Source organism: Blennius ocellaris (genome assembly GCF_963422515.1).
Source record: "Blennius ocellaris genome assembly, chromosome: 20".
NCBI classification, from domain to species: Eukaryota; Metazoa; Chordata; class Actinopteri; order Blenniiformes; family Blenniidae; genus Blennius; species Blennius ocellaris.
The window spans coordinates 4750652-4775386 of NC_137669.1; the positions used below are offsets into that span (position 1 = coordinate 4750652).

The 24735-nt window shown below is 42.6% G+C and overlaps 1 protein-coding gene across 1 annotated transcript; it reads left to right on the top strand.

Annotated features, from left to right (window-relative positions):
- Nucleotides 1-6548: 6548 nt before the first annotated feature.
- Nucleotides 6549-20763, top strand: LOC308145075 (hippocalcin-like protein 1; the record flags this gene model as incomplete). Its single annotated transcript, XM_080516408.1, has 4 exons — nt 6549-6644; nt 11507-11788; nt 17510-17615; nt 20666-20763. The coding sequence occupies 4 exons, from the start codon at nt 6549-6551 to the stop codon at nt 20761-20763; spliced, it is 582 nt and encodes a 193-aa protein (XP_080372534.1).
- Between the last annotated feature and the right edge of the window lie 3972 nt (nt 20764-24735).

Consider the following 24735-nt stretch of genomic DNA (forward strand, 5'->3'; position numbering starts at 1 on the left):
TCTTTCCATCTCAGTCGCTGCCTTCTCTCTTCACTTTATTGCTGCAGTTTACTGCAACAGGCTTTTGCTTTATTAAAAACCTGATATTGGGCATCTGGTGTCCTCCGCTTCTTTGATAATGGCGAGGCCTCCCTGACCACGGTTTGTCAATATGCTTTTAATATGGTTTATTTCACACAGGCACCCAGAGAATTCATCTCAGGCCCGGAGTGGGAGGAAGAGTCTGTAAAAACCTGCCATGAAAAGTTGCTTCAATCCTCCTTGAGGAGGAGCTCACTCAACTGAAAGAACTAAATTACTTTTAGTGTCTGCTGATGTGCCACCAGGTTCTTCTGAAGGTTATTAAGTGGATTTTAAAAAAGAAAAAGAAAAGAAATGTCCGATTATATTGCTGGTGAAAAATATCAGCGGTGACGGCTTAAATGGAAAATAAATTCGGATTCAATCTGGGAGGATTTTATCATAAAGTTCTCGCCTCCTGGCGTCTCATTATTGCGTTCGAGTTGGAGACCTGAGGGTCTTTGCAGATAAACCTCAGCATTCACATGAACAATTCATGGTAACTATATTACAATAGTCCTTATAAGTCGCACCAAGAAAAAAAAAAAAAAAAAAAGCCTCAGGGTTTATAATATGTAACCCACCTAAAGTTGGAGATGTTATATTAGAAACAATAGATTCTGGTAGACGTAGGGATTCTCTTTTAATTCAACAGACAAAATCATGACTTTAGTACAATTTAATAATAACTTGATTGACCCTTTTATTCTACAAAAAGAATAAAAACGTCAGTGATGCAGTCGCAATGCGATAAGGAGAAGTGGGTATACGTTCAATCTTTGCCATCTTTTAAAACAGCCCAGAAATGCTTTTTTGTTTAAGCAACAGCGACATGTAATACGACTCTTATTTGGTAAAAATTATTCCGTAGTATTTGCTCATTTCATGCTAATTCCTCGTCTAGTGACGTTTGTCTCCTTCGGCCTCTGATTGGCTCGTCAGCCCAGGATACTGAATAAAAAAATAAGTGTGTATATACCCGTGTATACGCTGGAATACACCACTGAGTACTGGTTAGATACTTTATAAACACTAGAAAACTGGTTTAAAACATGTCTAAAGTCCTGATATTTGTCCTCTTGTCCTATTTCTGCACACAAATCGACCTAAAACTGATGATGTGTGTATTTAGTGTGTAATGTGCAGTGTAAATATCATTGATGAGGGTTTTATTGATCAAGCTACAAGGTGAAAGACGTTCAAACTTCAGATGTGGCAGATGGGAAAATATAAAAAGCATAAAAACTTTCTTTGACTCACACGTTTGAAATTTATACCAACGCTTCTTCTTTTTTTTTTTTTTTTGCAATTAGAGAAGAAAGCTGTCCAAAATCGTTTGCACCACGTGTGGTGATGTGACATTTTAAGGCTTGAGCAGAGATTAGAGATTTTTCTTTCCGGTAGTTTCAGAGGCACTCGGCTCTGACGACGGCTCCTTCCTGACCGCGGCAGCTCGTCTCCCCTCCTCTGATCTGATTCACCTTCGGCCGCCTCGCCTCTCAAACAAGCCTGCCTTTGTCCCTCACGCCGTTTCTTCTTGCTCTCCTCCCTCCGCTGAAAAGGTCTACGGAGAGTTGGCGTGAGAAGGTCAGCGTGGCAGAAGAGGGTTGGTTGTGTGGTAACAGGAACGGGGAGCGTGTCTGTCACTTTCAGATGCTTGGCCTGAGCGGAGGGTTGTTGTTGACGGAGCGCTGACGGCTTGATGGAGGCAGCCCAAGGCCGCCGTGGCCTCGGCCCCGTCTTCTACAGACACTTCTTGTTGCCTTTCGACTGTAAATCACAGACTTTTTAAGACGAAACAATGAACGTGTTTAAAGATACAGCCTAAATTTTTATTTCCAGGCAGTTTTACGTTGGAAAACTCAACAATTCCATAAGAACAAGCAAAGTGGATGGTGGGAAGTTAAAAACTCTCTTGCAACAGGAAGAAACGCTGCAGAAATGGACTGGGGTGGAAACTTTCTGCTGTTTATTGTTCGGAGATAGAAAGAAGGGACTAAGAACTCCTGATCACTGGATTGTTGTGGTTTCAAAACCCCATATTAGATACACAAAACACTCCACGCTTGAAATATTCATAATTTCTTTTGATGAACTATCTCAGTTGCGTGTCTCTCAGCAGCTTTATTTATATGTCTAAAAACATCTTTGTCTCAGAGGTGGAATCTCGACCTCTTGAAGCTTCCATTACGCCCCCGGACCTCCAGCCCACCGACACAGAGCCGGCTGACTGACGTACGCACTGTTTACTTTGTGGCCGCGCTCTCACACCGACAATTGAACAGAGTGGGAGGTGATCATTAATTTCCGCAGGTACTACAAAGTGTGTGTGTGTGTGTGCGTGTTCCGGTGTGTCGGCTGAGTGACGTGTGTTTTCGAAACACTCGTCTAAAGCACAGCGGTGAGTCCATTCTCAGCCCGCTGGACCGAAATACGAGTGCCTGTTTATAGAGACTGCAAATTGATTTGACAAGGCAGCGCCGCAGACGCTACTCCTTTGATTTATCTTCCTCCTCGGCGCTTGTGTGTACGGCGGAAAGAAAACTCATTAGATTTTGTGATGGAAAACGATGTCGATGTCGCACATTGCAAACTTCAACGAGTGTCAACAGTTGACTGTCACTTAATAAACCGTGGAAACACTGAAGTCCGAATCCGAAGAAACTAGAGGGACTTTTATCCAAGGTTGAAAAAAAAACCCCACTTTGAATACAAAAGTTGTTGGACCTCTGATGTGAAGCCATTGAAAAAGTGTATAATATGCGAGCCATTATCTTCTCTGGTACTGAGCCTCAGACATTCACCTCACATGCCTCAGTGAGATCTCCTTCAAAGCGTTGGCAGTTTTTCTTCAGTGCAGATTTGAAGCCAGACACTCTGCTCTAATTTGGCCCTCGGGTGGAAGAAAAAACGTCCACAGACACACTGGAGACGCCACATCTGTCTGTGAGAACAGCGGAGCTGCAACGAGCTCTGTTCACCAACCAGGTCAAAGTAAGCATTCATTTAAAAAAAAAATAAAAAAATCTGCCTGCCTTTGGGGAATAGCACAGATTGGTCGAAGTCTACCGATACACATAGATGTGTCCGAATGGTTTAAAAGTGCTTTTATTTGACTTAGTGGATGTTATATAATAGGGTATAATGTACCCACTTTTGTTGCTCTTATGTTGGTGACAAACGATTTTCCAGTTTAGTTTGTTATAAAAAAAATATTCGCTTTTATTGTGATTTTTGTACCGTCGAGCAACATTAGCATCAATTTCGAGGATGCGCGTAACATTGACGTGATTCTACCACATGGGACGAAGCAAAATAGGTTCCTCACATTCTGTATGACGTCTTCCAATGGAAGCTGCTGCGTTTAGTCTCCCGGGTATTAACTAAGGTCGACGACATGTCACATCTACTCAATATACCACCTTGTGGCACAATTTGGTACTTCAAGATAGAACATTGTGCTGATGTCAATGCAGATACCTGCAGTGAAAAGGAATACAGAAGCATTCGAGATGATGTTCTCTGTCTTTCGAATTGGACATGTTGGAAAAAAACGAGTCATGTGTGTGTATATATATATATATATATATATATATATATATCCATGGACACCACATTTGCTTTAATTTCCCTGCTATGAAATTTTACTCTACAGCATTACCAAATAGATTGTGCTTTGAGTATACTCTTCGAAATAAATGAGTGACCCTTTTTTGTTTGTTTGTTTGTTGGTTTTTTTAGTTTATCTGTTTTCTTTTGCTTATTGTTCAGAAATGTATATACTTGATTACAAATAGCGAGCGATAGCGGTAAGATCAATATCATTGAAGCATGTCTTGGACTATTGAAAGATATTATAGATGATAAACATGTATCTAAATGTGTAATATTTGAATGCTTTGATATGAAAACTGGACTGTATGATCTCTAATTAAAAATAAAAAAACAAAACTATTTTTTTCACAGATTATTTTGAAATGTGTTGTATAAATTGCACATCACAGCTTTAAATGAATCTGGAGTTCTGCATTATTGGATGAGTTGGTAGCTCTAACCAATATTGCTTTTGAGGCACTATATATAATAACAATCGTACTTAAGATGAGTGCGAGGATCCACACATGTAACATTTTTTATCTGTTTGTAGATCATTTTGTAGATTTTCAGTAAACCTGGGCGCAGTATCACCTTAGTCTCACTAAGCCAGGAGCAGAATGTTTTTTTTTTTTTTTTTTTCCCCGTCCTATTCTGCCAGGCGGGCGAGTTTCAGCAGTCCCCAAACAGAAAAGACAAAAGCATAATGGATGACTACACTTCCATCATCCAGTAGCCTGGGAATCACTGTCAGTGTACGAGCATTTACTCTAATAACTTCAGAATGAGTCTTATATCATTAGCCATGGAGAGAGAGGGGGGGGGGGGGGGGGGTGTTGGGGGGCGGAGGGGTTTCTCACTCTGGAGCTGTCGCCAGGCAGTGATCAACGCCCACGAACGTCCACCTCGCAGGAAACCTACGTCTCCACTCGGTGGAAACAAAGTAGTGTTTCTTCTCACTTTGTCAGTCGTGCAAAACTCCTACGTTTCCAGAGGAATCTGAGCGAGATTCACGCTGAAGCTGTCATTGAAAGGAGCACTCACACCCCACACACACACACACACACACACACACACACACACACACACACACACACACACACAGGCTAATTAGTTGTTGAAGTATGGTAGGAAGCAGTTTCGAGTGAAGTATAATAACTATAAACTTCCTGATGGACATTTTATTATGTTACAAACTTAACACTGCACAATATATAACACATGTACCGCAGCACATGTGAACTGAACGAACTGCAGCAAACTATTCGTTACACTGTGTGCTCACGCACTGCGTTTCAAACCATTCGGAATATTGTGCTGTTATTTTGAAAAACAGATGTCAAAGCACAAAAATATTGACATCAAGTGTTCATATTTATTGCTAGACAATACTGTCATGTTTTCCTGATGTCATGCAGCCCCATCTGAGACAATTAATCAGAATTAATTGAGCATTTTAGGTCTATTTGATTCAAAGGAAGTGGTGATGGTGAACTCCTTGTTTTTATGTTGTAGTTCCTGAGATCTTCGCTCATTTATGTGCCTCCATCTTCTGGTATTTTCACATATTGGAGAAAGAATACTACAAAACCTCAACACACCCTCTAGTGGTACCCCCGGGTAGTGCAAGATGGGGAAAGCTTGAATTAACTCACCCTGAAATATGTTCTTAATTTTCCTAAAACGTTGTATCTTTAGGAAACAAAGCGTTTATGATTCTTTGTATGAAGCCAAAATTAAGTGTGTCACTAAATCCATCTAATTCTGTGACCATAGAATTTCTATCCTATGTTATACTTCTTAAAACCTTTCACCCTGTGTTGCTAATCCACAACATGTCCTATAATCCATTATTTACTTCCTCCAAAATTCCAAATGCCATAAGTCTATAATGGCTAAATAATTGTATTTTTTTTTTTTTTACGCATAAACACAGATTAATAATCCTGTTTTGTAAACACAGTTTCATTGCAACAGCTGAATGGCTGGAATCCCATTTTGTCCGGCAGGTTGAGCTGAAGGAAGATTAGGAGATGTGAGCATGCATCACCGCAAGGCTGATTTCACACACACAAACACACACACACACACACACACTTACGGCTGGCCAGATAAACCCTGAAAGATGTGATCAGTGGGCTAGCGCTTGACGTCAGCCGTGTGCGCTCTGGATTATTTAATGTTTCTGCCCCTGTGATGCAGCATTTTAAGGACTTGCAGGAGTTGCATAACATCTCGTGTCAAAAAGGATTGTGAAAGCAGGACCAGTTTTGATTACACTGGGGGGAAAAAAGAAGAAGACAAAAACAGCAGGAAAATCATTCCATGGATGGAGAAAGTCATTTTGACTTTGTCCCACAAAGCGTCGTTTCATGTTTGTTCTTGTGGTTTGGTTTGGGGGGGGGGGGGGGGGGGGGGGGGGGGTAAAAACTAGATTTCTACCTTTTATGGTTTTATAGTGGATGAATCATTCTCCGTCTTTGGAGGGTCTTTCTTTCTACTTTTACCTGTAGGTACTTTGATTTAAGGCCTGTTTTTCCAGTGAAAATGCAAAATATTTTGTTGCATTTTGGGTGGGTGTGTGTGTGTGCTCGGAACTTTTCGAAAACACTCGGACTCCGTCGCCGTGCGGACGGGCAAAACCGATTGTTTCTGGCAATCATGAGTAAATGGCAGAAACCCTGCTACCGCGTGAAAACGGACGTTTGTTTCTCTCTCTCAATCCCTCGCTCCGTAAGCCTCTGCTCTTGGCATTTCGCTTCCTGCTCGTCATCCTGACTCGCTGGCCTCCATGTTTTCTCTTCCCTCCCCGTCAGGTGTGGAGAGAACGCGGCCTGGCTCGTGCCGTCGTCGCCGTCGCCGTACAGGAAACCTGAGAGTCCCGTCGCCTCGCCATGGGGAAACAGAACAGCAAGCTGCGGCCGGAGATGCTGCAGGACCTCCGGGAGAACACCGAGTTCTCCGACCACGAGCTGCAGGAGTGGTACAAGGTACACACTGAACCCACGGGTAACGGATTGTCATCACTTCATTGTACCACTGCACTGGAGAGAGGAATACATTATATTCTGCTTGGTGTTGGACTAATTTACCTGCAGCATGTAGACCTCTGTATAATCAGTAATTATGCTTTAATTCACCTTAATCTCATTTAATTTGCTCCAATATTAACACTCTGTTTGCTCAAACTATAACTAAGCCAATGTGGCTTTTTCTTTTAATACTAATGGAGCTTTGCTCCAGTCTGGCGTTCATGTATTGTTTATATGCACAACAAGCAGTTCCTTCCTCCTCCTGTAAGAAAAACAAGCCAAAACATTCCAGTTAGGTGATGTGCTGGTTTATTCTCCCTGTGCTCACGCAGCCCAAACCATGCATTCATACTGAAGTTATGAATTTGTGTAACTTTGTCCTGAAAAGAACACACTTCAGCCACAGTTGCTGTGATTAAAACATAGACAAGTGATTTTTTTTTGGTAAAGATTATAAGGTACACTTTAAGTTTTAAGTTTGACAAACGTCGTCTCTGTTAACTTGATCAGGATTTATGAAATTATCCACTGGATTAATGGAGAGTTTTTTCAGTCTTGCACAGGTCCAATAAAAAACTCCTCTTGATAATGACCTCTGTTTAGAAGGAGAAATAGGAGCACAATCCGATTCCATTATTCATGCTGTATATTATTATATTAAATTTTAGCGTTTAAGAGGATTATGAAAGTTTTGACTGGTTTTGACCTGGAGCTTTAACGAGAAGACGACTCTTTAGTTCCAGTTTACACAAAGTTACGAATGAGAAGCCATCAGGTTTGTGCCTTTGTTTCAGAAAAGTTTAGCATTTGCTCAACAAAGTTATGAAAACAAGGTCTGTTTCCATGGAAACGGCAGAAATACTGAAGATTATACACTTTTCATGTTGGGCCACTCGTAGGTGCTGAAGTTTGTTTTTGAAATGAAACCACACCAGTAGTCATTTCAAATCCCTGATTTACATTTATCCTCATTTATCAGTTTGTTTTATTCGCAATGTAAGAACAGAGCAATACTGTGTCATAGCAAGTATTTCCTTTCCCCCAAAAATGTGTTTACTTTGGTCAAGTTGTACAAAACGGGGTACTTTTGGATATTTGATGTTTGAGAGATACTGTGAAGCTTTGGCCCCATTTACACACGTTTCTTTAGTGAAAACGTATAATATTTTACAGCAATGTTTTGAAAAAAAATGTCTTTACACAGAGTCATAATTTATTTTAGCTTGTTGAATTAAAGATTCAAACTTTGACGGTATGTTGCAAATTAAGACTGTCAATGAAGAAACGGTCTCTAAACGTGTTACAACATCTACATTGGGACTTGTTTACCAAATGTAAAGTGCATTACAAATAAAATGTATGAGTATTATTGTTATTATTATTATTATTATTATTATTATTGTCATGAATCATGCAAGAGACGATTATCCACCTCTCTGCTGGACAACCAGAAGCACAGTCAGTTTTACTGTCGATCAGATTTTGAGAGTTTTGACTGGTTTTGACCTGAAGCTTAAAGTCCTAGTGAAATGTAAAACACTACTTTGCAAAAAACGATAGTTGGGCTACTACTTATAAGGTTTCTCCGACTCTGCCCCACCACTGTTGTCGCATAACAAAGTTATTTGAATTTTGAATCTAAAGAGATTTTGACGTCAATAGATGTGCAGATCTCGATCTGTTGTGTTTACATTGGCTTGCATTGTTTCCCTCTTAAATATCCAAGTTTTAACAGTGTTTTGAAGTTATAGTCGGCGTTTTATGAGACTTGACGAAAGATTGAGCCTGGAAGAGACCGAGAGAGGAGAAAAGGAGCACAGGCGGCGGGAGTGGCTAGCGGGAGCTGCTAGCTCGCGCGGCTCGAGACGGCTAGAGCAGCGACAATACCACCGTTTATCGGCTATTTTCTCGCAGATTGCGGTGTTTGAACATTTTACACTTGGGCCAGTTAGCATAAAAATGTCCCTAGAAGCGATAGCCAGAGTGTTTTGGAGGTCGAATTTTAATTTCATTCGGACTTTAAAGAACAATAGTAAACTGTTTTTGTTTTGTTTTGGGTTTTTTTATTACAAACTTTCTCTGGGATCACTGTGTCCCAGAACAGAGCTGGCAGGAAAGCCTGAGCAGTGATCAGAAACACCGTCAGCAGCTCTGAATGTGAGCATATCTGTCCGTCAACACGCCGAGCCGTTCCGTCCAAGTGGGGCAACCGGATTAGCCCCCGGGGCAATATGGAGCCCGGCTCTGGCCCGACCGCGTGAACTATCTCATCTTGTGCACATGGCGGCCGCGCAGCTTTGCGTGGATTAGACCTATGGAACAGCTGTGCCAGCTGTCCCAAATAAGAGGCGTACATGTTGGCCTCCGACACCCGTCTGACCGTTTGACTCCAGGTCTCGTCACACCAAACGGTCGTCACTACTCTGGGCGGATTAACGGTAGTGCACGGCATGTCTAACGGTTTTCAGAATCAGAATTCAGAATCAGAATCAGAAAATCAGTTTGTGCTTTTGGTTTGGATGCATTTTGCGGGCGATTGACTAAAAGTCAGACGTGACGTCGCGTGCAGAGAGAACCGCGTACTTTTGGCCCTGTTTGCGCAAGAGCGATCTGCGGGAAACTTTTATTTTCTTGTTTTTCCTGATCAGTGATTGGACGAAATTAAAGCTGCGGGGGGAAAAAATAACAAGAGCAGCAAGGACGTTTACATGATGGTGTTTTCAAGTGAAATTGGAAAACGTTCGTTGTGTTTTGGGAGTCGGTTTACATGACGACGGCGCCCCCGAGCCACTGGAAATGCAACTTTTTGAAAACGGCCCACAGGCAAAAGTATAAACGGCACCTATGTGTGGGAGTTCAGGGTTTTTAGAACCATAGTTGTGAGTGGTGTGGCAGTCCTTGTCATTCAGTCGTTATGGAGATCCTGATTATTCCTTGTTAGGTGAATTATCGTCGTTGTGGTGCAAACGGGGCCTGAGTCAATCTGTTCCTTCTATTCTAACGAGTTAAAAACTGATGCAAACACAAGCAACACAAACCCTTTTCAGATCTTGTCAGTCACATTGTACTTCAATCCGTGGGTTCACGGAAAAGGTTGTGCTTGCGTTTACAAAAGTGCAATCCTTTAATAGATCTACTGTCTTGTGCTCCTTTTGCTTCTACATTTGCTTTCTACACACTAAGGTGGTAGAAACCAAACCAAAAATCAAAAGGGCTTCAAAAATGAAAGGTCGTTCCACATCAGACCTCCACAAAAGGACCTCGCAGAAACATATGACGTCTGAGTGTTGGAGAGATAAGAAAAGGACAGTGAAAGTCTAACGCCATGACGTTCGCAGACACTGGAGGTCGTAAACACCACTTTTATTAATATCACGGCCACATCGAATTTCCACCTTTCACCTTTGATGATTTTTTTTTTTTTTTTTTTCACGGCGTTCAAAAAGCAATTCCAGACTCCCAACTGGGACAATGACTTTGTCGCCTCACTGCCTCTCCCTTAAAGGTCTTTGTAAAGTACAGTTTTTCTCTCCGCTGAACAAAGACCGATGTGAACTTTTGCCTTCGCTTTTCTTCTCGAACCCAAGAGCTCTATCAAAAGAAGATAGCCTTTGCTTTCGTCTGTCTCACACCGTAAGCTTCTTTCCAAAAGCCCCGACTTGGAGCCTAAATGAAGAGATACATCAATGAAATGTTTAATGGACAGACAGTTTTGTTCCAGAGATCTGATTCCTGATTCTTAGTGTGTGATTGTCCATCTCTCTGTTTGTGATGGACTGACTGCCAGTTCAGGGGTTATTTCAAAACCTGCACTGGTCTCCAGTCAATATGATGCATCTAATGCCTGTATTGTAACAAGTTACTATTTCTAAACCAGTAATCAGACTAAAGTTACTTCTCCAAGTCAGTGTGCGTTGATATTGTAGCGTCCAGCAGGGTGAGATTCTTGTCACCTTCCTTCTCCTCCAAAGGGACTCACACACACACACACACACACACACACACACACACACACACACACACACACACACACACACACACACACACACACAGAAGCAATTTCTGCATTGTGCTTCGCAGCTCACCTGACCCCGCTCTCAGCCAATCATAGGCAAACTCTCGCTCTAACGGTGCGTTCAGGTAATCTCGAAACCTTGTCATTGTAACAAGAACACAACTGCAGAGATGTTAAACTGTTTTTGTAATTTTCCCATGTAAAAAGATATATTGGCAGGAAGCCACGCCCATTTTTTCAATCAATCAATCAATCAAAGACTTCATTTGTCCCTGTGGGGTGATTGAATGGTAACTTTGAGCAGGCAGTACAAATAAATGAATAGAGAAATAGTGCAACAACAGACTACTACAGCTCTGGGTAAAAAATACACCAGTAATAGTACAAATGTGTTAATAAAAGCGTGAGTCAGATATAAATTCAACAAACAATGAAGGTCAAAGGTTAAAGCATGTATTAACATGGTGCAGGAGGCAGTGATCAGCAGAGTTTTTTCATTTTCATGTTCAGACGATTGGGGGTGTTGTCGGCAGCTGCTGAAACTAACTAAAAAAGTAACTTGTAATCTAACTTAATTTCAAAAACAAGTAATCAGTAAAGTAACTAAGTTATTTTTAAAGCTGTAACTAGTAATCAGTAATTAGATTACTATTTCAAAGTAACTGCGGCAGCACTGGTCATTGGTGGAGGAGGATTAAACCTTTTGGTGGTCCACCAGGACGCCATCACATTGTGCTCATGACTCTTCACACACTGACATCAAAAGTCTGCATTCAGCCAACATTTCCCCATTTGTGTGACGCAGGGCTTCTTGAAGGATTGCCCCAGTGGGACCTTGAACGTGGAGGAGTTCAAGAAGATCTACGCCAATTTCTTCCCCTACGGCGACGCCTCTAAGTTCGCCGAGCACGTCTTCCGAACCTTCGACACCAACGGTGACGGGACGATAGATTTCCGGGAGTTCATCATCGCCCTGAGCGTGACGTCGCGGGGGAAGCTGGAGCAGAAGCTGAAGTGGGCCTTCAGCATGTACGACCTGGACGGAAACGGTTACATCAGCCGCGAGGAGATGCTGGAGATCGTTCAGGTGGGCGAAGGAAGCTGTTGTTGGTTGTGTTTAGGCATGCTCGTACTCGTGGTTCGTCTTTTGCTTTAAGTCGCTTCAGGTTCCCCTTCAGCTTCTTTTTGCACGAGTTACGATCAGAAAAAAGACCTGCAGCAGGTCTTGCCTGTATCAATAGATTGATTTGTCATTAATCTGTTGATGTTGTAGATAGTTTTTGGGATTATTGTTTAGGGCAGGGGTATTCAAATACAACATTTAGAGGTCCAGTTTTCTTGAAGCAAAGGTCCAGAAGGTCAGAATGTCTAACCATTGAGGGGGATTTATACTCCGGTTTCCTCCCACAGTCCCTCAACATGGTGTTGCCCTTTATTCCGACTTGTTTACAAAGACTTGAAAGGTCTCATAGGTTGTCCAGCCAGATAAAAGGCATTTATCGCTTTTTCATCAAGCCCGATAGATATGGATGAGCTTGTCCAAACACATCTGTTAAGGCCATATGAGAATCATAGTGAATGTGGTAATAATGGAATAAGCAATATGGTTGTGGCGGTTTTGCGTGCACAGTCGCAGCATTTCAGAAAGCAGTTCCACGGAGATGGAGCGTTTTCAAAAAGTTCTACTCTCTGACCCATTTTTAAAAGTTGCCAGTTGCTCTGAGCACCGTTGTCATGTCAACAGGCACAGAGACGGTAGATTTAGGTCCTATGATTCCAACTCTATTTAAGACCATTAGAGGCCAGCTGAACCGACACAGTTTAGGGTCGGTTGTGACTCAACTGGCAGTTTGGGTCATCTTCTAATGTGGGTTGGTGGTTTAATCGCTGATCTCCACGTGACTGTTCTCGCCGTGGGGAAGACCCGGGACCTCAGGTTGCTCCCGTCTGCCGTGTGACACCTCGCATGCCAGCAGTCACCGTTGGAGTTTGAATGTGTGAATCATTGTGTGGTCAAACAGATGGATGCCATTGATGATATGAGTCAATTCAGGGATCCAAAGTATGAGTTTAGTTTCCGACCTGCACTTCGGGAGCAATAGTTTTGCTATAAGAAAATGATCTCTTGATGTCTTCTACTTCAAGTTCAGTGAATACAAACGATATTTTTTCATTAATCTTCTTTTGTTTTACTTTGAATTGCCAGAATTCACATCTATTTGCTCTGCTAGCTGAGGTGCTAGACACCTTAAAGGGACCAGTCGTATGATAATGACCAGTGACATAAACATTCTGACCATCTTAGATGTAATAAAGCTAATATTACATACATCATGTACAATGATTCTGATGATTGAGGATTTTAGTCTGATATTTCTACACTCTAAACTATTTCATAGCCTGTGTGCTACAGGCAAATGAATCCAGTGTCTCTGATAAGTGCCAAATGGTTAATGGCCAGATCATCAAATTAGAACGTCAAAGAGTCCAAGAAGTGGCAAATCATGAAGCAGTGGCAGACTAAGTGCTGGAACCGTTCTGGTCCAGTGGCAAAGGTCCTGGAGAGACGGCCATCCTGAAAGTGCCAGCAGCATATTGAGAGGGGGCAGCCATGTTGTGTGGATATTTATGCTGTCTGGCATTATTAAGGCGACACTGCAGTGCAGCCAGTGACTCTGCTTCATGGTCTTGTGTGTCTTTAGCATTTTATAGGTTCGAGCTCCCATAAGAATATTTAGATGGAGCAGGTTACAGAGTCCTATATACATATACATACATATATACATATTTCTTTCGAGGATTTTGAGCAAAACCAAACGTATAGACTTCAGTCCAGGTCCATCTCATTAATGATGGATTTGATTCCCACTTCTGCAATTGAAACTCCAGAAGGAAGGGAATCTTTGAGGTTTGCCTCTTTCTTGAAGCTAATTTTTTTTTTTTTACTGTCAAACCAAAAATAACAACATTGACTGGCTGCCACTGACTGAGATTGACACTGACATGTACACAATGTTTCAAGTTAAAATGCAGAGCATTGGCATTTTTGCTTCAGAAATGTTTTGCATTTCATAAGTGATGTCTGTTTACAACAAAACAGCAGAAATACTAAAAGTCATGTCGTTAGCATGCCAGGCCACTAGTGGGAGCTGTTGTTTTGTTTTCATAATGAAACCACACACACGTGCAGAGAAACAATACCCTATAAACATTAACAGTGGCGGGTACACGGACATTCAAGTGGACAGGCCACCAAGTTGGATTGTTATTATGGTGACTGTCAAAATAAAACTACCAAGTCCCAGGAGAATATGTACTGGGAGTCATGACACTCTGGATGCTGCCATGTTTGTTATTGTCCGTCTACTGAGCATGTGCAGAACTATTTACTCTGGTCGTGGTGCACATGTAGTAACAGTCTCAAACCTTGTGTGTTCCCTGGTTACCATGGAGACAGAGACAGACGATTCTTGAAAAGTTTGACCCAGAGAGCCATTTTCAAAAACTTGCATTTAGAGTGTCTCTGCTCCCATAGCCGTATATAAAGGGACACCCAAAATGCAAAGAGAGCATTCCCTTAATGCATTTTAATGATTTAATTTCATTTTTTTCAAGCGACTTTATTGATTAAGCCACTTTAGCAGGTTTAAACGCGTAAACGAGGCCTGAGTTTTGGCATTTTTACTTCGTGCTGCTTTCATACTTCAGTTGAGTCCCACTGGAGTCTGGTGGCAACTTCTTGTTTGGATGGCAACATGTCTACTTACATTACTGGACATGGCCAAGCGAATCATTCAGACCCAACCTACCGAGACACGATAACGTCCTGTTTAAGTCTCGGCAAAACCATTTCCATTACAGTTTTATTTCAGTCGGACCGTCACATTTCCCTCAATTTGCGGACTGCTGGTGCCGTCCTTTCACCCTCATGTTGCTTCTCCTCGCTCAAGAATGGCCAGAGTGCTTATACCGAGTGATAAGTCCTCACCTAATGTATGTAGGTTAATACTTTGATTTAAGTATATGTAGATGGAGGCTTAAGTAGAGATAGTCAAAGCCTCTGAAAGACATAGTTAATGTCCTGAGAGCGTTATTGGCACATGCAGCAAATTGCTTGAGAGCTGTTGGGTACGGCGCTACATTAGTGCCATTTGTAATCCTGGAACCAGTCGAGCAACTCCAGTGTTGAGATATTGGCTGATCAGTCGCGCTGTATGGTTTGTTTGTTTGTGTGTATGTGTCTCCCTTTGGGTCCTCACGGATTAGCAAGTTAAATTTAACCGGAGTATATCCCTGAGTGTGCAGAATACTGGGATTATCCCCAGGCTCAATGAGGTTACGGCCCGTTGGGGCGAGAGGAGACGAGAGGGGGGAGTGGAGACTATTGTCTTATTGTCTGACCAGAGTGAGACAGAGATTGCCGTGATGAAGGAGCTCAGATTTGCCTTACAACACATTATCTGGCCAACAGTCCACACCTTGACCCTACATTCCCCCGTCTGAATTCTCCAAAGGAACCGCTGTTTGAACATAGAATCTGATATTTTCAATCAGACTTTCAATGTTTCTATCCATTCTTGAGGCTCGGATATAATTGAATCTGACAAAAAAAAAAGCACCCTAATTTAAATCTACCAATGATGCCATCTCTCAAAGGCATTTTTTAGTCTATAAATGATCCCAATATCCAGTAAGAATTCTTACTGTGACACTATTGTTGGTTGGTGTGCAACCAATGTAAAAATATTAAAATTCACTTTATCATACTTGCAAATGATAGCCTATAAACATCACACATATTGGTAGTAGGCCTCATTACTTTATCAGTTAGCAGAAATCCCTTCTCAAATTCCTTACTCCAAACTCCAACAAGACTTGTTTCAAGTGTACATTGCAGTGCGTACTAGGAAGCTCAGAATAAAAAGGTTGAATTAAGATGAATCAATATCCAGAAACTACATTTTCTCATCTCGGTCTTTTTATGTTTCTTGTTTGCCAGACGTGTTAAACGGGAGAGTTGTTTGGCTTGATACTGAATGACTTTTTCTCTGGAAAGAAATGTCTGATGCTGTATTGCAACACTGCCACCAAGTGGCTGAAGAGTGAAAGTGTCATTATTTTCCTTTGATGAAGGGAAATTCGTTTCTCAGGTGGAGCTGATGAAGTTTGGTTCCAACACCAAATAAAACCAAATTTGTCAGCACCTTTATCATCTATATATGTTTTGTCCATATTAAATACCCAGAAGTTGTAGAAAAATACCAATTAACATTGGGTGAGAGACAGAGTACGCAACAAAAGTTTTCCATTTTCTCACCTATTTTTACACGCCGCAGAAAACTCATGCTAGCACAGAAAGAACATGCACGTTTTCTTGTTGTACTAAATTCAGATCCAACACAGTGAGGTTGATGTGTTATCGAGGATGAAACCACTCGGCGGCAACCAAGACATTTTTTTGTGAAATCTTCATCTGGTGTCATTGAGCAATTATCTTTCAATATGCTAATATGTCCTGTGATGGACTGGTTTTCCAATTGTACACTGGCTTTGCCTGTAGTTTGTTAGTGTTTTCTCAGAGAAGGACTCAAAATGCCAGACGCTGTCACAAGTGGAACAGAAGCTAATTTTTAATCTGGCACGAAAAAAAAGAAAACAAGAACCGATCCAAAAGAAATCCAAAAGACCGGAATCCTGGAGGTTTCAGGAAATAATTGCTGAGGCAATGGAAAGTCAAACACAATTAACCCAACGGCCATAACGCACAGCATAAACCACAGCCACCAGGTGACGACGATCACACACTCAGGAGAAACACATCAGGGCAGCAATCAGGCACAGGAGGGGAAGGAACAAGGAACCCGAAATCAGAGAGGGAGTCAGAATCTCAAAATAACACGAGAAACGACACGTGGAGCACGACAGACTGATAGAGCTTGTCTTGAAATAAAGCGATATGGAAGATGGATAATGGATCACTGAAGTTACACAATCTGCACGATCCATCTCTGTGTCTCTCCACCTGCTCACAAACAAAATGTCTGGTATTTGTTTGTAGCCTCTTCTCTTGTGACTTTATCTCCACCGTCACGGGGAGAAGTTATGAGCTCCGTAACGTCAGAGATAATGTTTTACAGGCATCGAAATGTGCCTTATTTCCTGCGAGCTTCCTTCCTACCCCCCGATAGCGCCACCGTGACACCGATCTACTGTCAGTTTTACACCCTACACTCCCAGCGGAGGAGGCTTTAATGGGCACGTAAGCTGACTTTAGATCTGCGCCCGAGGCCAGCTGATACGGTGCGCGGCTCGGCGCTCACTGGCAGAGGTTAATTTAACGCCGCCGGGGGACTCGGGGGGGGGGGGGAGCTCACGTCGCCCCGCCGATAAAGAAGATCGATACTGCTTGGCTCACGAGCCCCGCTCCGCTCCGCTCTCCCTCGTCGATCCGTGTCACATGGCGGCATGGCGGCGTGGGTTCTATAGGCACTCGTACCCTGCGTGGGGATCCGCCAGCGGAGCCGCTCCCGGCGTCAGAAGTAAGAGAATGTCAGTGAATCATGTGGACTTTGAGAAAGGCCGTCCGTCAGCATCTCGAGAGCAGCCGCGACTTTATTCTTCACTTCACTTGTGTCTTACTTTCCTCCCGCTGATGCTCCTTAATGGGTCCCTGCTGGCTGGAATTCACTTATCTTTTCCTCCGCCAACCACCCGCCCACACACCCAGCCAACCGCCCTCTCTGACCCCCCCCCCACCCCCTCACCCCCTCCACCTCGCTCACTCACTCTCCCCCTCTCGGTCTCTCAGGCCATCTACAAGATGGTGTCTTCCGTGATGAAGATGCCAGAGGATGAATCCACGCCGGAGAAGCGGACGGATAAGATCTTCAGACAAATGGACCTCAATAATGACGGTGAGTGGAGGAAATGGCATGGAGAGATGCTGTGGAGGGGGTGGGGGGGGGGGATGCTTCGCTTGATTGAAGATAATCTTGGAAATGAGGTCATTTAATTGGGAACAAGAGATTTGCAAAGAATTTCAAATGGCATATGTCAGCTCTGATTTCATAACGTCTATTATTAGAACTCTTTACACAACACACAATAATAAGGCACTATGGCTCTTCCTCTGAGGCCGGGCTGTCAAAACACAAGGCCCGCGAGCAAAAAAACGTCTTGAAGAGGCTCCAGTCTGGCCCAGGAGAGGAATAAGCAAGATATTTAAATAAAATTTAAAGAAACCATCGACTTTTTGCCACAGGAAGAATATTGGACACTGAGAGTTATAGGTGATGCTGCCAATGAAAGCTAGCTGCCTCATAGCATTCGCCTCAAAGCCATGATGTCACTGCAAAACAAAACCAAACAGGTATAGGAGGTTTTTTGTCCTCTGCATTTCGGAGCAGTAATTGGCTGCATGTTGAAATTGTAGCAGTTTTTACTGCTAAATATTTGGCTTTGTGAAAATATACACTCTTTTTTAACTACTGTGAGAGTTTGGGTGTCCATATATACACGTCTCCATTGATGTCAGCATCCTCGCCGTTGTTATATATTATAGCAAATTGTTCCCTGTGCCCATGCACGCAACAGTACCCACTAGTGGCCGGGCATGCTATCTACATCAGTCTCTACTGTTTCTGTGTAAACATGAAACTTCCTGAAACGTAAACAGGGCCTTACATAAAAGTCAGGTTGTTTGTGGCCCCTGGAATGCCCGCGTTTGACACCCCTGGTCACCAAAGCAATCGCAGAAAAAAGTTGTATTCAACATAACACATTGTTTTTGGATGATTTTTCTTCACTGTATCGAATGACTTGCACGCCGATCAATAGATGTTTATCTTGCCACAAGCCAGAGATGCAGATGGTCGACTCAAAATTTGGCAGCAACAGCATGAATCCATGAAGTCAACCTTTCTCATGGCAGTAGTCCAAACTGCTGCTGCTGTATTGGGGTGTGGAGGGTGGGTGTGGGCGGGGGGGGGTCTGCTCTTGGCACATTTTGGATCCTACCATTCCAATCATGCCTGAAAGTGTCACAGCCTCTCTTGAGGCGATCATCCCATCACGACAGTGGTCAGCCGTCCACTAATGGCTGCTTGCTGGACCTTGATTCGACGTGTCGTGAAGCACAATGGAAAATTGCTTTAACGAACACGACAATGGATTTAATGGCCGCCCATCTAGCCAGATGTCTGGGCCTGCTTGCCGGCGGATTGGGAAGCCTGATTGTGTTGCTGACAAATCTACTCCAACTATAAGACACAGTTTATCGACAAAGAGGAAAATATCAGTGGAAACATCGATGGGAATCCACGTTTCTCTCTTCATACTCTTCATCTTTCAGGAAATCAGGAAAACCACAAACATTCCCAGGTCAGATTAGTCAGATATTTTGTTTTTCCTTAAAATTAAGCTTAGTTATGATCAACCAACTGCACAGAGACGGCAATTTGTGAAATAGCTCAATTTTCCTAATAGCAATGTGGGGTGGTGTACGTTTTCCCAGCATGCCTTACTCAGTGTAAATCTCAGCAACAAATCACGATGAAAAAATGTAATAAGTGGGGTTAAAAACAGCTATTTATTTTCATGAAAGATGCATCTTTACAACTGGATTTAATGTAAAAGGAGCAAAGAAATATTAACAATTGCAAACAAAATATGGAGGGAAACCACAAGTCTTAACAGGTATGACAGGAAGTCTTTATTAAGGAAGTAAAAGCGTCAAACTATCATGTCTAGCTGTTAATAAGACTTAACGTCTTCCACTAAAATTTGCCCATAAGGCCACATTTACATGACGTTTCAAGCAAAACTGCATCGTTTTAGCTTTTTTGTTGCACAAAAGTTTTGCATCTTTGCAACATTTTACCAGTAGAGGGGCAACAAATCCTCCACCGCTGTGTCTACGACAACAGCAACAACAACAGAACAGACAGCCTACGGGCAATATAAACCACGGCCACCAGGTGACAACAATCACACGCTCAGGTACAGGTGAAACAAATCAGTGTACGGAACAACAATCAAAGACGGGGAGGAGAAGCAAAAGGGCCTGAAACGGGAAACAGAGGCGTCGTTCTCACCGCAGGGAAGAGCTCCAATTCTGATATTTTTCTACAGGCGACTGTTTCGTCATTGACGTGTGAGTGACGTCACGAATAAGCTCTGGAGGAAAAAAAGATCTACACACTGACCAGGGTTGCCAGATAAGGTGGTATCCCCTATTTGGGGAGCCAAACTCTCTTACCTTTAACTTTGTTTATTTCATAAAGTTGTGTGTTTATGGCATGTTCTTTATTGCACGTATAATAGTTTTAGGGTTTTATCATGATTCCAACACAGGCTGAGATTGAGGCTGGTTTTTATTGAGATGTGTGGGTTTTATGTTGTTTTGACTGGAAACAGTGAGTCTGCCAACCCTGCTTGCCATGTGTCAATAGCGTGCTCGGCGTGACTTCACGTCGTCTTCTGCGCTGTGGGGCCTGAAAAAACCTCCGGTCCGATTACGTTCACACGGCACGTCACGTTTTGATATGGGATCCCAGCAAAAAACGAAGCCACAGAGACAAAATGTGAACCAAGACGGGGAATGAAAACGGCCGCCGCCTTCACAAAAATCCCTCCGCAGACCCTCCGGAAAGCACTCGGTGTGCGAGGAGTACTGGAGAAACACGAGGGCCGATCTGTGGAAAGAGAACGATCGATCCTTCCGTCGCCGGTGTCGCTGACCCGGAATCGCTGAGGGATCCCGTTACGTTTACAGTAACAGCAGCGGGAATCTTACTGTAATCAATGTGGAGCATTCCAAAATAAAATCCGCTCAATGAATGAATTAATCCTTGGATTACCGTACAGATGTCTCCTGTGCTTAAATGATCTCTCTCTCTCTCTCTCTCTCTCTCTCTCTCTCTCTCTCTCTCTCTCTCTCTCTCTCTCTCTCTCTCTTGTCTTGCAGGCAAATTATCCCTGGAGGAGTTTATCAAAGGTGCCAAAAGCGACCCCTCCATTGTCCGGCTACTCCAGTGCGACCCAAGCTCCGCCTCCCAGTTCTGAACCCGCCCTGCAACCCCTCCCTCCATTTTTACTTCTCTTCTTCTTCTTCTTCTTCTTCTTCTTCTTCTTCTTCTTCTTCTTCTTCTTCTTCTTCTTCTTCTTCTTCTTCTTCTTCTTCTTCTTCTTCTTCTTCTTCTTCCTCCTCCTCCTCTCTCACTCCAATCAATGCATGAAGGTTCTCGTCTATCATGTCATCTCTTTCCGTTGTTGTCGCGTACGAGGACGGACGACGACGACGAGGAAACAAAAAAAGAAGATGTTTTACTTTTGTATTTGAAGGAAAAAAATAACGAGAGACACGCTTACGTTTGGGTCTTCACGACTTATCTCTCTTTCTCTCTCTCTCTTTGTCTGGATCGTCGCTGAGCGCTTCCAGGACGAAGCGTGAATGTCTATTTTTTTGTTGTTTATTTTGATTGTATTATGTTTGTTTGGGGTTTTTTTTTGTTTGCAGGACTAAAACACACTTGTGTGTATCACGTGTATCATGTACATACTGTTAGTTGATGTATATCATAAAGACCATGTACAATTGTTACATATGACGCACAACCTCTGGCACTGAAAGGCAGTATTATGTAGCGTAGCTGGTCCGGATTGTGATTGGGCGATGGGAAAACAGGGGCGGGGCTTGTGGGATTTTACCGGTATATGATCTTTCGCTGTGAAAAAGAAGGCCGAAGATCCCATTTGGTTTTTAATGTATACGTAGCTACTGGCATTTTGTGTTTTGTGTGGGGTTTTTTTTGTTTTTTGTTTTTTTTTGTAATTTCAATGCAACTTATTTTGTTATTTGTACATAACTGTTTCCCTCCTCCGTGTCATTTTATTTATTGGTTTTTACTCTTCTAATCGTCAGTCCGGTTTACAGTGACAGAGAGAGAGAGAGAGACACACCGTGAGTTGGAGTCGGTCTCTTTGAGGGTAAAACGAAGACGAACCCGTGTCGGGCGTCCGATCGGCGGTGTCAGTAGCACATATCGTTCCAGGTCGAGACGCGTTGCATGTGGATATTCACTGTATGCTTGAGGCTGAAAACATTTGACAGTATTACCACGTTGTGTTGTTTTCTTACTTTGTAAGTATTTCAAAGATCTTTGGAAGAAAAAAAAAAAACCAGGCAAGCAGTAAACGTAAAGGTAGTCGTAAACTCGTCACTGTACTGCATGATCCTACCAACTAGACGAACTCCACAAGTTTACGCACGGCGGTATCTTTTTTTTAAATTGATTTGTGTATAATTTTTTTTGTAGCTTGGCAGCGTCTTCAGCACTGAGAATGGGCAGACTTGGCAAACCCCCCCCTACCCGCCCCCTCCTCCCCCCTATTCAGCCCTACCTCTCCTTCCTCTCTCTCTCTTTTAGTTTTTGGTTTCTTCCTCTGACAGACAGAGAACTCACTAAGGGCTCGTTCATCACTCCTCCAGCTGAAAGCTTTGCTGACCTCCTGGATTAGTCTGCTTGCGGAGCAGTTAGATGAAGGGACACGTTTCATGACACAGCAGCGAGTCCAGACGGTTGTTTTTTTGGGGGGTTTTTTTGTGGGTTTTTTTTTTTTTGTTTGTTTTTTTTGTTTTTGTTTTCCCCTTGAGGTTTCCGGGCGAATTTAGTGCATCGGATCACTTCTTTTCCTTTGGTCTCGTTTGGAATCGGAGCACAAAGAATGTCAGATATTGTGGAGAAAATACAATCTCTCATATCAAATTCAGTATCGGACGTCTGTGCTGAGGAGGTATTAAGAGACTGTCTTCGCTGTATGGAAACATGAATAAACAAACCAAAACCTGAAATACTGACACTTGTTTGCAGCCTGGCCAGCACCACTCTCAGCGCCCCCTTGTTGTCGGATCACTACTGAAGCTTTAACTTGAAAAGAGTGAGCAGAGTGGAAACACTCTGAGGATCCCCTGCAGATGCAGAGATTTTTTTTAAAGTGTTAATTTAAAATGGCCATCATATTATCCAGCTTTTCAACTCTTTCACTTGGTCTCATTGGTCCAAAAATCCTTGTATCCAAAATTGATTGCTTTCCTTTATTTCCCTCCATTTGAATATTGAATCATAGGAGCTGCATTCACAATCTGCTGTGTCTGTGTGAGCTGGACTGGCTCCGCCCACACACGCCCATCTTGAGAAGAGGAGGAAGTACTTCCTCTCGTGGTGCCATGTGCCAGAGCAGAGCTGCCTGATTGTGGGAGGAGCCTACCTTGATTGTGATTGGCTAAACCCCTGATGACACTATATAGGGTTTGATTTCTGATTGGCTGGTTGGAGCAACACACTTTCTAAAACCTGAAACAAGCCAGGGAGAGAGAGGATACACTTTCTTTCAGGAAAGAAAGTAGAGATTCACTGCTTCCAAACAGCCCAACAAGCTGTTGGTGGAATAACGGTCAGGCACATCTATGAAGACTCCATTAATGTTGAGTAATACAGATTGCTGATTTTTATAAAAGAGCACTGATTTGTTCATACTGTGGCAATAGAGGTCGCCAGTCCGTCACTCAAGATACTGTAGGTATTGGAACTAAATATTAAAGCAGATACAGAACCTCAAAGTAAACTAATACGCAGCTAAATGATCAAATCAAGTAAAAACACTGCTACAGTATGGTTTTATAGTACAATAGTGCCATATTCACCTTTAAATTAAAACTTTAAAGTTTTGTTTTTTCCCGTGGTGCAGAGTATACATGATGAAAACGTTGATGTTTTCATAAAAACCAAATAATTACCACCCGAAATCATCAATCAGCTTCTAACGGACATTAGGTTAACAACATAGCGTCATATGGGATGAATAGGAAAAGAGAATAGACCAGACAGATGTAGCATGAATAGTATGAATCAACCATCAGCAAAAAAAAAAAAAAAAAGGACAATATTTGAACAGCTGTGTGTAAAAGAGCTTGGATGCACACAGTTCTCCAAATGACTCACAAAGGAGGTCATCAAACCAAAAATAGAGTCAACATATGCACATATGCCCTCTACATCGAGTGTCTGGGTGCTAAATAGAGCCGCCTGCAGCAAAATAAACCTCAAAGGTAGCAGGCACAACACAACACTGAGACCCGAGCGGAGATATCGATGCTGCCGCCACGAAAGCTTGCTGCCGTCAGTGTAATAATGCTAAAGCTGGAAGAGAAGTTTATTTGACATTGCGCTGGATCTTGCATCAGAAAATCTCATGAAAACGAGCTTTAAGTCGAGATTGTTATTTTTCCTTGTAATTGTTTGGGGAAAATATTGACATTTTCATCTTGTATTCTGCGCACCAAAACAAATAAAAACTTTAAAGTCTAAATGTATAGATGATTATGGCACTATTCTACCAGTCCGGTTAATTTCTCATTTAAGACATTTGTGATGTCGCTTTGGAAGTATTACGTGAAGAGTTTAAATCATTTGATTGATCCCTCTAGATGATAATCTTAATTTATAACCCATAAATTACTCATATATTCACATTATTCTAGCAATTATTCCCCCCCCTTTTTTTTTTTGTTTTTTTTATCGCTGCACTCCTTTACACGTTGAGAGTTGTCCTGGCTGAGCTGCATCCACGTGACATTGACGATCTACAGTGAAACTGTACCAAACATTTTGCACAAGAGCTTCTGGGATCCTTCCGTGTCACTGCCACCTGCTGGTAGGATAAGGAACAACAGTTTCTCCCCTCCCAACCCCTCCCCACCAATCCACTGCAGTTTAATCCTTTTCTACATTCACTGCCTCTGATGAACTGGTATCTTGTGTTGGGTAACCCCCCCACCCCACCACCCCCCCACCCCTCCTGCATCAAATCTTCCCAGGAATCCCTTCCACTCTCCTTCCGGTTTTTTCTGTTGCATGAAAACGTCCCTCGAGGACGTCATGTTCGTTCCATTTGGACCTGAGAAATCTGAAATATACCTTATGTGTTTCAAAGCTGCCCGTGTGGACCGTGTCGTCATTTCTGCCCGTGTGGGGA